At 37.5% G+C, this 12,871-nt stretch overlaps 1 protein-coding gene across 1 annotated transcript in view; it reads left to right on the forward strand.

Moving 5' to 3' along the window:
* The window catches only part of TTLL7 (tubulin tyrosine ligase like 7), a 144,419-nt gene that overhangs the window by 113,855 nt on the left and 17,693 nt on the right, over positions 1–12,871 (forward strand). Inside the window, exon 19 of the mRNA XM_080803176.1 lies at positions 4,295–4,455. Coding sequence (XP_080659302.1) covers positions 4,295–4,455 — 161 coding nt within the window. The remainder of the gene's footprint in view (positions 1–4,294; positions 4,456–12,871) is intronic.

Here is a 12,871-nt window from a genome sequence, read left to right on the forward strand (position 1 = left end):
CTCCTGGTTTGCATGTTCACATATTTTCCTGCAGCAATAGTAATGTGTATGATTATGGAATCTAGCCTCAAGATGTTTTGAAAAGGGACCGTGGACCAATTTGTGTCTACCTTATGTTTTTGTTTTGAGGACTAAATGAATTGCTATATGTAAAAGTGTTTAGAACAACCCCTGGTCCACAGCGAGGTCCATAGTAAGCCCTCAATAAGTGTTAGCTCTGATTTTTACCTTGTCTGCATAGATTTCACTTTGCTTCGAAGAATAGTTTCACTAAGATAAACACCTGCTGAGCCTTGGGGATGTGGTAAGTTTTTTTTTCCCCAAGATGAGCATAATGCTTCTCTTTATGTGGATAATGGTCTATATTAATTAAACAGGAAATTAAAATAAAGCAAGCTAATTATTAATAGGGGAAGAATGGGGGATGAAGGGATCATAGGTCAGTGGCAGGTAAAGGTCTCCCTGTATACATTCACCAGGTGAATAGGTAAGGGGAGACTGTCCCAAGCACAGGCAGGAGTGTGTGTGAATGCTCAGAGCAGAGATGAGGGAGTCAGGGTCTTGTATCCTTGGTTCGCATGCCCACGTGCCCTCCAAATTATAGGTCTCTCTAACCCATTCCTTTCTCCAGGACCAGGGAGCTTGCCTCCTTTGAAACTGAAGGCAAAGAGAAGCAAAGGAGAATGTATGTTCCCCATAAGCGGCTCAGGAGAAACAGGGGCAAGTTACTGGGTTGCCTAGATCATACTAGTCTCATGATTCTGAGAAACCACTCAGGAAGAGATGCTCATGTTGCAAGAGGCCTAGAATATTTTATTCATCTCTCCATGTTGGAGGAAACATCAGGAGTAGAGCAGAAGCATTCTTCACCCCTAACTCCCTGGCCACTTTCAGAAGTTGCTTTTTGTCATGTGTGGGTGAGAACATTATACCATCATGATTTAAAAATTCCCTCTAAAGTAAGAATAAAGCACGTACACAGTAGTGGCCAAGAGGTGTCCACGAAGCAATGTACTAGTATGGTGCTTTGTATAGAGCAGGCAGGCCATACATGTTAGCTGCCCTTCTCTTTGGTTCTTAGGCATCATATGTATTTTACCATAAAATGTATTCAAAAATAAGTAATCTATAATCTCAAATGCTATAAAGTTGAATAATTATTTAATAATAGAGTATGAAAGGGGCACCTGGGTAGCTCAGTCCTTTGAGTGGCAGACTCTTGATTTTGGCTCAGGTCATGATCCCAGGGTCATGAGATGGAGCCCTGGGGCTCTGCCCTCAGCGGGGAGTCTGCTCTTCTCCTTCTCCTTCTGTCATTTTCCCCTCTGTAAAATAAATTAACAAATCTTAAAAAAATAGTAGAATATGAAATTAATGTAAACATAGCTACTTTTTACATTTTTTCCTGCATTACAACTTTTGGCCTGTTATTACTCACATAGAAAGTAGGAAGGAGGGACGCCTAGGTGGCTCAGTGGGTTAAGCCTCTGCTTTCGGCTCAGGTCATGATCTCAGGGACCTGGGATCGAGCCCCGCATCGGGCTCTCTGCTCAGCTTCTCCCTCTCTGCTTCTCGCCTGCTCTTCTCATTCCCCGCCTGCTTCTCCCTCTCTTTCTCTGCTTGCCTCTCTCTGCCTACTTGTGATCTCTGTATGTCAAATAAAAAAATAAACAAAATTTTTAAAGAAAGTAGGAAGGAAAATAGAGAAACGACTTAAATGTATCATTTACTGCTAGTGTGGACACTTCTACCACATCAGTCATGAGTACTGCTTTCCACCTTAAAAAAATATAGAGTTAAACTAATAGATTAAATGAAAATTGTAAAAAATATAAAGGTATGCATTCATGCCCAATGGACATAGCAGTATTCTTGTGAGTAATTGATAGTAAAGTTTAAAAAACAAATCCTTCTTAAGCATTTGTTATCTGTAGTAACAAGCTTTTCCCAAGCGACTTTATTGCAGATTGCGTTCTCTCTCCTTATTCTCTGCCCCCTCATCTGACATGCCCCTGACCTGGTATGGGGGTTGCAGTACTGTTCCCACTTCAAGGGGAAGGAAGCGGGAACGGGAAGGGAAAGCCTGAGGCTGCTCACGCCATTCCTAATGAGAAGCTGAAGTTGACATTCTTCTCAAAATAACGTATTTTGAAAACTTTTTACTGAATTGACTTGACGGATGTTTATTCTACATGTGCCTTATCAGAAATAAGGAGTATCACTTTTTAAACTGTGGCTGTTTAAAGAGAGACAAATTAAATAATTCTTTTATCTGCTTCCAATTCTCTATACATTTGTGCCAATTAAGAGAAGAGAAATCCATCTTCCTCCAGCCCTTACATTTGTAAGCTTCTTTCTCTCCTCACCACTCACTCACATGTTTATAGGCAGTTCCTCAATCAGATACATAAAACAAAAAGCAAACACCTGGGGTGCCTGGTTCAGTCAGTAGAGCATGCAACTTTCAGGGCTGTGAGTTCGAGCCCCATGTTGGATGTAGAGATTACTTAAAAAAAAAAAAAAGGTGAAGATCTACTTTGGTGAACTGAAATTTGAATAACTGTATTTGTTGGTGCTTTTTTTAAAAAAGAGTTTTCATTGGAAATACTTGCTTTGCATAAATATTAAATACATGTGAATTGGTCAAAGTCACTTTTTGGGTTTACAATTCTTTTTTAGAACCTCTAGGATTTCAGTTGTTCAGAATTAGATTAATCATAGTCCTTATTTCATGATCTCATTATTGGTAAGTCTTTGGCCTGCTTTCATTTAGTGTTTTTAAGTTAATTTTACCATTTGTGACCCCAACATCCAAAACAAAAGCTATGTTCCTGGCAATGACCTATTATTATCTTATCTTCTTATCCTATTATTACCTTAATATTATTATTATTATCTTTATTCATCTAACCAAATGGGTCTCCTCCATCTCCCTGGACATCCTCCCTGTGTCTCAGGTAGCCATTTTCTTAAATTCAGGATTCACTAGTTCTTTTCTTTCTTTATAATTTCTTATTATGTCTATGTTTATTCTCCATATGGAATTTAAATTTAGTTGTTTTTACTTCTATTAAAATACTATTATATACTATAATCTCAGGTTTGCATTTTTTGAAAGTTTAATATTATGTTACTAGGATACTCTGTGTTTTGTGCATTGTATTTCATTCATTTTGATTACTATATAATAGTTCAAGGGAATGAGTGTACCAGTATATTTGTTCACTCTCCCACTGAAGGACAATTGGGTTCTTCCCAGGTGTTTGCAATTATGAACAGCTGTTAGAACATTCTTGGACATGCGTCTTGTTTTTAACCCCCGAGAGAGTTTCTCTTAGGAATAAAATTGCTGTGTTATAGGGTATATGAATTTTTAACTTAGGGAGATAATGCCAAGCTATTTTTGAGCGACTGCACCAGTTGGTACTCCCACCAATAATGTCTAAGAAACCCTGCATAACCCTAGCTCTCCAGTACTTGGTATTGTCAGACTTTTAATTTTTGTCTGTTAAATGGACATGAAGTGATATCTTATTATAGTTTTAATATTTACTTATTATATATTTGGGCAAATTTATTTCCTCTTCTGTGAAACTCCAGTTCATGTATTTTTGTCCGTTTTCTTCCCCCTACGTTGTGAGTGTTGGTGTTAGCAATTTGTTAGGCATTCATTATGTATTTCTGATATTAATCTTTTGTTGGAGGTATATGTTTTAAATATATTTTCCAAGTTTGTAACTTGATCTTTTATTTTCCTTAAGGTATCTTTTGATGTCCAGAAGTTCTTAACCTTAGTATAATCAATTTATTAATATTTTATGGTCTATACTTTTTTAATGACTTAAAGTAATCTTTTTCTAACCTAAAAATGAAAAGATATTCACCAATAGTGAGTTTTCAGTAATATATTTAATGATTTATTTTTTAAGCCTAAGGTCCTAATCCCTCTAGAGTTGATTTTTGTTAGTTGAGTGAGGATTCAACTTTACTTTCTTAGTAAAACTTGCTATTTTTCAGTCTCCATTTATTGATTTAATTTAGATTTAATTGAGGTTTAAATTTTAAACTTAATTTCTTCTTATACCAATGGTCTGACTTGCCACCTACATCATACACTAGAGTTTCACAAATGCATAGACCTATTTCTGGGATTTTTACTCTGTGCTATCGGTCAGTGAATGAGTATGTATAACTGTGTGTATGAATTTGTCTTTGAATTACATATATTCATCTTCGAATTTTAGACACACACTTACATGCTTAGATTTTGAAATAACTTTGGTTTTTCCACTAGGTTTTGGACATAGTAAAAACAAGTATTCGTACAATTCTTCCACGTATCTGGAAGGTACCTGATGTTGAGGAAGTAAGTTTATATCGGATTTTCAACCGGGTTTTTAATCGCCTACTCTGGAGTCATGGCCAAGGACTGTGGAACTGTTTCTGTGATTCAGGGTAAGTTCTAAGTTACCTTTAATTATTGTTAACTTTTAACATTTTACTATTTAGTTATATAGGAAGCCCAATAAAATGGTTGAATTTCTATAATCTGTTAAAATATGGAATTTTTTTTAACTGCATTTAGTTTTGTATTTGGCTATAATTTATAGCCGATTGATTTAGATGAGATAATGAATATGAACACAACACCTAACTAATTTGAATTCAGTGGAAAGAAGGTAGTCTTTAATTTTGTTTTATTTAAATTCAATTAATTTACATATAGTATGTTATTAGTTTCAGAGGTAGAGGTTAGTGATTCATTAGTTGCATGTTAACATACAGTACTCATTACATCAAGTACCCTCCTTAATGGCCATCACCGAGTTACCCCATCTCGCCACCCCATCCCCTCAAGCAAACTTCAGTTTAATTTCCTATCATTATTTTGTCTCCCTCTCTGATTTCACCTTCTTTTATTTTTCCCTCCCTTCCCCTATGATCCTCTGTTTTTGTTTCTTAAATTCTACATATGAGTGAAATCATATGATAATTTTCTTTCTCTGATTGACTTATTTCACTTAGTATAATACTCTCTAGTTTCATCCCCATCATTGCAAATGGCAAGATTTTAATTTTTAATGGCTGCATAATATTCCATCATATATATATATGTATATATATATATGAATAAAGAATAAAGAAGAATATGTGTGTGTGTATGTGTGTATACACACATACATACACATATGTATGTGTATATATATATATACCACATTTCTTTAGTCATTCACCTGTTGATGGACATCTGCGCTCTTTCCATAGTTTGACTATTGTGGACATTGCTGCTATAAACATCAAGGGTGTAGGTGCCCCTTCAGGTCACTACATTTGTATCTTTAGGATAAATCCCTAATAGTGCAATTGCTGGGTTGTTGGGTAGCTCTATTTTTAACTTTTTGAGAAATCTCCATGCTGTTTTTCAGAGTCTCTGTACCTGCTTGCATGCCCACCAGCAGTGTAAAAGGGGTCCCCTTTCTCCACATCTCACCAACATTTCTTGTTTCCTGACTTGTTCATTTTAGCCATTCTGACCAGTGTGAGGTGGTATCTCATTGTGGTTTTGGTTTGTATTTTCCTGATGCTGAGTGATATTGAGCATTTTTTCATGTGTCTATTGACCATCTGTCTGTCTGACATGTTTGGAGAAGTGTCTGTTCGTGTCCTCTGCCCATTTCTTGACTAGATTACTTGTTCTTTGGGTGTTGAGCTTGATAAGTTCTTTATAGATTTTGGATACCAGCCCTTTATCTGATATGTCATTTGCAAATATCTTCTCCCATTCTCCTGGTTGTCTTTTAGTTTTATTGGCTGTTTCCTTTGCTATGCAAAAGATTTTTATCTTAATGAAGTCCCCATAGTTCATTTTTGCTTTTGTTTCCCTTGCCTTTGGAAACCTGTCTAGCAAGAAGTTGCTGTGGCCAAGGTCAGAGATGTTGCTGCCCATATTCTCCTCAAGGATTTTGATGGATTCCTGTCTCACATTTAGGTCTTTCATCCATTTTGAATTTATTTTTATGTTTGGTGTAAGAAAGTGGTCCAGTTTTATTCTCCTACAAGTGGATGTCCAATTTTCCCAACACTGTTTGTTGAAAAGACTATCTTTTTTCCATCCGACATTCTTTTCTGCTTTGTCAAAGATTAGCTGACCATAGAGTTGAGCATTCATTTCTGGGTTCTCTATTCTGTTCCTTTGATCTATGTGTCTGTTTTTATGCCAGAACCATACTATCTTGATGATTACAATTTTGTGCTAGAGCTTAAAGTCCAGAATTGTGATGCCACAGCTTTGATTTTCTTTTTCAACATTCCTTTGGCTATTTGGGACCTTTTTGGGTTCTGTACAAATTTTAGGATTATTTGTTTCAGCTCTGTGAAAAATGTTGATGGTATTTTGATATGGATTGCATTGAATGTATAGATTGCTTTATAGACATTTTCACAATATTTGTTCTTCCAATCCATGAACATGGACAGTTTTTCCATTTCTTTATGTCTTCCTCAATTCTTTCATAAGTGTTCTCTAGCTTTTGGGTAACAGATCATTTACCTCTTTGGTTAGGTTTATTCATAGGTATCTTATGGTATTTGGTGCCATTGTAAATGGGATCATTTCCTTAATTTCTCCTTCTTCTGTTTCCTTGTTAGTGTATAGGAATGCAACTGATTTCTGTGCATTGATTTTATGTCTTGTAACTTTGATAAATTCCTGATGAGTTCTAGCAATTTTGGGGTTGAAGTCTTTTGTGTTTCCCACGAAGATTATCATGTCATCTGTGAAGAGTGAGAGTTTGAGTTCTTTGCCAATTCGGATGCTGATTTATTTCTTTTTCTTTGATTGCTTAGGCTAGGACTTCTAGTACTATGTTGAACAACAGTGGTGAAAGTGGACATCCCTGTTGGGTTCCTGACCTTAGGGGAATAGTTCTGTTTCCTATTGAGAATGATATTTGCTGTGGGCTTTTCATATATGGCTTCTATGATATTGAGGTATGTTCCCTCTATCCCTATACTGTGAAGAGTTTTAAATCAAGAAAGGATGCTGTGTTTTGTCAAATAGTTTTTCTGCATCTATTGATGCAGAACCATCTATTGATGGTTCTTGTCCTTTCTTTTATTAATGTAGGATATCAAATTGATTGATTCGTGAATATTGAACCATCCTTGCAGCCCAGGAATAAATCTCATTTGGTTGTGGTGAATAATCCTTTTAAGGCACTGTTGGATCCTATTGACTAGTATCTTGGTGAGAATTTTGGCATCCATGTTCATCAGCGATATTGATCTGTAATTCTCCTTTTTGGTGGGTTTTGTCTGGTTTTGGGATCAAAGTAATTCTGGCCACATAGAATGAGTTTGGAAGTTTTCCTTCTGTTTCTGTTTTTTGAAACAGCTTCAAAAGAATACATATTAATTCTTTAAATGTTTGGTAGAATTTCTTTGGGAAGCCATCCAGCTCTGGACTCTTGTTTTTTGGGAGATTTTTGATTATTGCTTCAGTTTCCTTAGTGGTTATGGGTCTGTTCAGTTTTTCTATTTCTTCCTGGTTCAATTTTGGTAGTTCATATGTTCTAGGAATGTATCCATTTCTTCCAGATTGCCTAATTTGTTCACATATCCTTGATGTAATATATTTGTATAATTGTATTTCTTTGGTGTTGGGATCTCTCCTCTTTCATTTGTAATTTTACTAATTTAGATCCTTTCTCTTTTCTTTTTGGTAAGTGTGGCTAGGGATTTATCATTCTTATTAATTCTTTCAAAGAACTTGCTCCTAGTTTCATTGATCTGTTCTACTGTTCTTTTATTTTTTTAAAATTTTAATTGGTTTGTGCTATTTAATTGGTTTCTGCTCTAATCTTTATTATTTCTCTTCTGTTGCTGGGTTTAGCCTTTATTTGCTGTGCTTTTTTACGGCTCCTTTAGGTATAAGATTAGCTTGTATATTTGAGCCTTTTCTTGTTCTTGAGAAAGGCCTATATTGCTATATACTGCCTTCCTAGGACTACCTTTGCTGCATCCCAAAAGTTCTGAAATTTTGTGTTTTAATTTTCATTTGCTTCTATAAATTTTTTTTTAATTTTTTTTTAGGATTTTATTTATTTATTTGACAGAGAGAGATCACAAGTAGACAAAAAGACAGGCAGAGAGGCAGGCAGAGAGAGAGGAGGAAGCTGGCTCCCTGCTGAGCAGAGAGCCCAATATGGGGCTTGATCCCAGGACCCTGGGATCATGACTTGAGCCAAAGGCAGAGGCTTTAACCCACTGAGCCACCCAGGCGCCCCTGCTTCCATGAATTTTAAAAAATTTTCTGGTTGATCCATTTATTCTTTAGTAGGATGCTCTTTAACCTCCATGTATTTGTGTTCCTTCCAAATTTTCTCTTGTGAATGAGTTCCAAGTTTTAAAGCATTATGGTCTGAGAATATGCAGGGAATATCCTCATCTTTTGGTACCAGTTGAGACCTGATTTGTGAGCCAGTAGGTGGTCTATTCTGGAGAATGTTCCATGTGCACTCAAGAAGAATGTGTATTCTGTTGTTTTAGGATGCAATGTTCTGAATATATCCGTGAAGTCTATCTGGTCCAGTGTGTCATTCAAGGCCCTTGTTTCATTGTTGATCTTCTGCTTAGATGATCTGTCCATTGCTGTGAGTGGAGTGTTAAAGTCCCCTACTACTATTGTATTACTATCAATGTGTTTCTTTAATTTTGTTATTAGTTAATTGACTGCTCCCAAGTTAGGGGCATAAATATTTACAATTGTTAGATCTTATTGTTGGATAGACCCTTTAATTATAATATAGTGTCCCTCTTCATTTCTTATTACAGTCTTTGGTTTAAAATCTAATTTGTCTGATATAAGGATTGCTACCCTAGCTTTCTTTTGATGTCCATTAGCATGATAAATGGTTATCCTCACCCCCTTTCAATCTTTGGGTCTAAAATGAGTCTCCTGTAGACAGCCTATTGATGGGTCTTTTTTTTTTTTTTTTAAATCCAATCTGATATCCGTTGTCTTTCAATTGGAGCTTTTAGTCCATTTCCATCCAGAGGAATTATTGAAAGATATAAATTTGGTGCCACTGTATTATCTTTAAAGTCACTGTTTCCATAGGTTGTCTCTGTTCCTTTCTGATCTTTGTTACTTTTGTACTCTCTCTTCACTCAAATGATCCCCTTTAATATTTCTTGCAGGGTTGGTTTAGTGATCACGCATTCTTTTCTCTTCTGTTTGTCCTGGAAGCTCTTTATCTTGCCTTCCATTCTGAATAACAATCTTGCTGGATAAGGTATTCTTGACTGCATATTTTCTCATTTAGCACCTTGTCCTTTCTGGCCTGCCAGGTCTCTGTGGATAGGTCTGTTGCCTGGCTTATGTTTCTACATTTGCAGGTTAAGGACCCTTTATCTCAAGCTGCTTTCAGGATTTTCTCTTTTCTCTGAAAATTTCAAGGTTCACTAGTATATGTTGGGGTGTTGACCTATTTTTATTGATTTTGATGGGGGTTTTCTGTGCCTCCTGGATTTGAATGCCTGTTTCCTTCCCCAGATTAGGGAAATTCTTAGCTTTAATTTGGTCAAATAAACCTGCCCCCCCATCTTCTGGCACCCCTATTGTTCAAGTATTATTGAGCTTTGTGGTATCACTGATTTCTCAGATTCTCCCCTCATGATCCAGTAGTTGTTTTTCTCTTTTTCTCAGCTTCATTACTTTCCATCATTTTGTCTTCTAAATTACTGACCTTCTCTTCTGCCTCATTTACCCAGAAGTTAGAGCCTCCATTTTTTTTTTTTTTTTTTTTTTACTGCATTTCAGTAATAGCATTTTTAATTATGGCCCAAATAGATTTTAGTTCTTTTATTTCTGTAGTAAGGGATTCTCTAGTGTCTTTTATGCTTTTTTCAAGGGCAGCTAGTATCTTTATAGTTGTTCTGGATTTTAGTTCCAACCTCTTACTTATATCCATATTGATTAAATCTATGGCAGAATGCTACCTCTCATTCTTTCTTTTACTGTGATTTCTCCTTCCAGTCATTTTGTCCAGAAAAGAAAGGTGGAAAGAAAAAGAAAAAAAGAAAAAAAAAACAGCAAATACAGCAATAATAATATCAACAACAACATTTTCAGGGAGTGATTCTGCCACATGCTGTGTACACTCTGCTTTTGTGTTTCGACTGCTCTTTCCCCTGGTCCTTCCTCTACACAGTTCCTCCTTGCTTGTAGTGGGAATTGTTTGTTCCTTTAAGTAGGTATGCTTTGACTTGTTTGTGAAGTTAAGCTGGGAGCTGATGTTCTTTAATCAGTAGACTTAATATTGGGGGGGGTGCTTTGTGTTGGTCTTCCGAGGGAGAGGCCTTCTGTGCTCATTAACAAACTGACTTGCTCTCCTAAAGATGTTCCTGCCAGGTGAGAGGAGTGGGGTTTAGTGTAGGGGACTCCAATCTTCACTAGAGGTGCTGTGTTTCTTTCTGGCGTCTGACTGTGCTGGTGGGTGGGAGGAGGAACGGATGGTACAAGAGGTAGAATATGACATCACCTCACCCTCGTCTCCGGGGAGGAGGACTCCCAGAAGCTCCTGCTCAGCTGTCTGTCTTAAAAAGTGAGCAATCTCCTGTAACCTGGGCCCTCGTCAGTTCCCTGCCCTAACCTGTCTGTGCCCAGATTGTTGGTACACCCAGAGCTAGAAATTTCCTGTATTTTAACTCTGGCCAGTGGCTGGGATTCAAAACTCCAAGTTTTAAAGGGCCTAGTAATGTGCATGCCCTCTCAGTGGGGAGGCTCAGGGTGTGCCCAGCACTGACCCATTCCTTAAAAGCCATCGCACAGTGGACTCTCAGAGGCTAGAGTTTATTGTAATGCTCAGCAAAAAGCTGGAGCCAGGTTATCAGTGATCTGCACTCAACTTAGTCCCCTACACCCCTTTGTCCCAGAAAAGCCATTGCAGAGGCTTGAATCTATTGTGCCAGATAGCAAAAAGCAGCGATCAGGTTATCCTCAACCTGTTGCAGTCTGCACTTGCTCTGTCAGTCCCAGCAAAGGGGTTGATTGGCACACACACAGAGGTTTAAAACTATTGTGGTTCACACCAAAAAGTTAAGAGGTTTTCTGCCCTCTGTGTGCTCCTCTGATGGTGCTGCTAAGCTCCACTCAACGGCTCCCAGCTGTCCCCTTGTCCCTGGAGAGGACAAATATGCTCCTCCAAATGCCCTCGAGGAAAGGGAGCACTCTTTCCCTGAGTAACACAGAGACCCTCTCGTCATGGCTTATTGTGAGGTTATAAACCACTGCACTCTGTCCAACTTTCTCCCTCTTCCTGACTGCTCCTCCAGCTGGGCTTCCCCCTCTTCCAGCTGTGAGGCTTCCCTATCCCCCAGTACAGGGCTCTGAAATTTGCCTCTGCCAAATTCTCTGGCTCCAGCTCTGCAGGTTGTTTCCATATTCTTCGGATCCTTTTCCTAGTTGTTCAAAATATGAAAGTTGATCTAATGGTATTCAAAGGACAAGGCAAGTTCAGGGTCCCCCTACTACACCACCATCTTGGAACTCTCCCCCCACCTCAGTGCCAAGGTAGTCTTAATGAAAAATCTAAATTACAAATCAGTATCTTTAAGTTTCTTCTGCTCTTGTCTTCATGTAACAGACTTCCAAAATATGGCTACACTTGTGCTCCTCACCAGAGTTTCAGTCCTGCCAAAGCTGTTGTAACTCATTGTCATATTAGCCTTAAGATGTCTAAAACCAGACATTCTGAACCTCCCTTTCATCCAGAAACAGCTTCTTTTCTGGCCTTCCCTTAATCCCTTTGTTATCCTCCCTGTCACTCAGGTTTGATATCTCATGGGTATCTGCATATGTCTTCTCCTTCCCAGTCTTTATTCAGTGGTTTGCTGAATCCTGTTGGTTTTTCCCTCACATTCCCACTGTGGCTACTTTAGATTCTTTTTCATTGTTCTTAGCAATTATCCAGTACTTGCTACTGTGTTAAATACTTTTGGAGAGACAAAGTTGATTTTGACACAGATCCTGCTGTCAAGACTCTTAAAAATGGTAATTGCTAAAGCTATTCTACTTACTATGTGCCAGGCTTTGTTCTAAATACTTTATGTATATTGAGTGATCTAATCTTTATAACAACACTTTGAAGCAAGTTCTATGATTTATCTCCATTTCGTAGATAAGGAAACTGAGGCATAGATAGGCACTAAGGACTTAGTGCAACTGGGATTTGAACTTGGGGAGCCTGGCCCCAGAGTATGGTCTGAACCAGTAAGTTCTGCTGCTTCTAGTAGATAAAGTAAAATATATATAAAAGTAATGATCATGAAAGAGACCTAGATAAAGTATTACAGGATTTCAGATAGGAGGAACCTTTTGGTAGAAGGGCTAGGTAAGATTAATAGATTTCTAGACATTTTTGTCTCCAGCTTTTTGTTTCCCGTATCTATCCTACTGTCAGGGTCATTTCCTAAAATCTCTAGTGATTTCCCTCATTTATCATTAAAGTTTAGACTTCTTATCTAGAGACACAACACTTTCTAACATGCTGGTGCTTTCTTATTTCTCTAATCTTCCCTCTCATTACTCTTTTACTTAAAGTTTGTTCCAGAAAAAGAAACTCATTATTTTTCAAATAATTTTAAAATTTCTTCTTTTCTTGCTCTGAGGTTTTGATATCATTGAGTAACTGACGGGGCTGCCTTCTACAACCCCAAACCTCCAATCCTTTCTGTATTATTTAAATCCAATATAAACACCCAGGGTGTATCCCCCTTTTTGGTAAAATCTTAGACTATCACAGTCTGATGTGATCTCCAGTGTCCTCCATTTAAATATTCTAGTCATCTAGTACTGATTAATTCATACCAT

Source organism: Martes martes (assembly GCF_963455335.1).
Source record: "Martes martes genome assembly, chromosome: 4".
Classification (NCBI taxonomy): Eukaryota; Metazoa; Chordata; class Mammalia; order Carnivora; family Mustelidae; genus Martes; species Martes martes.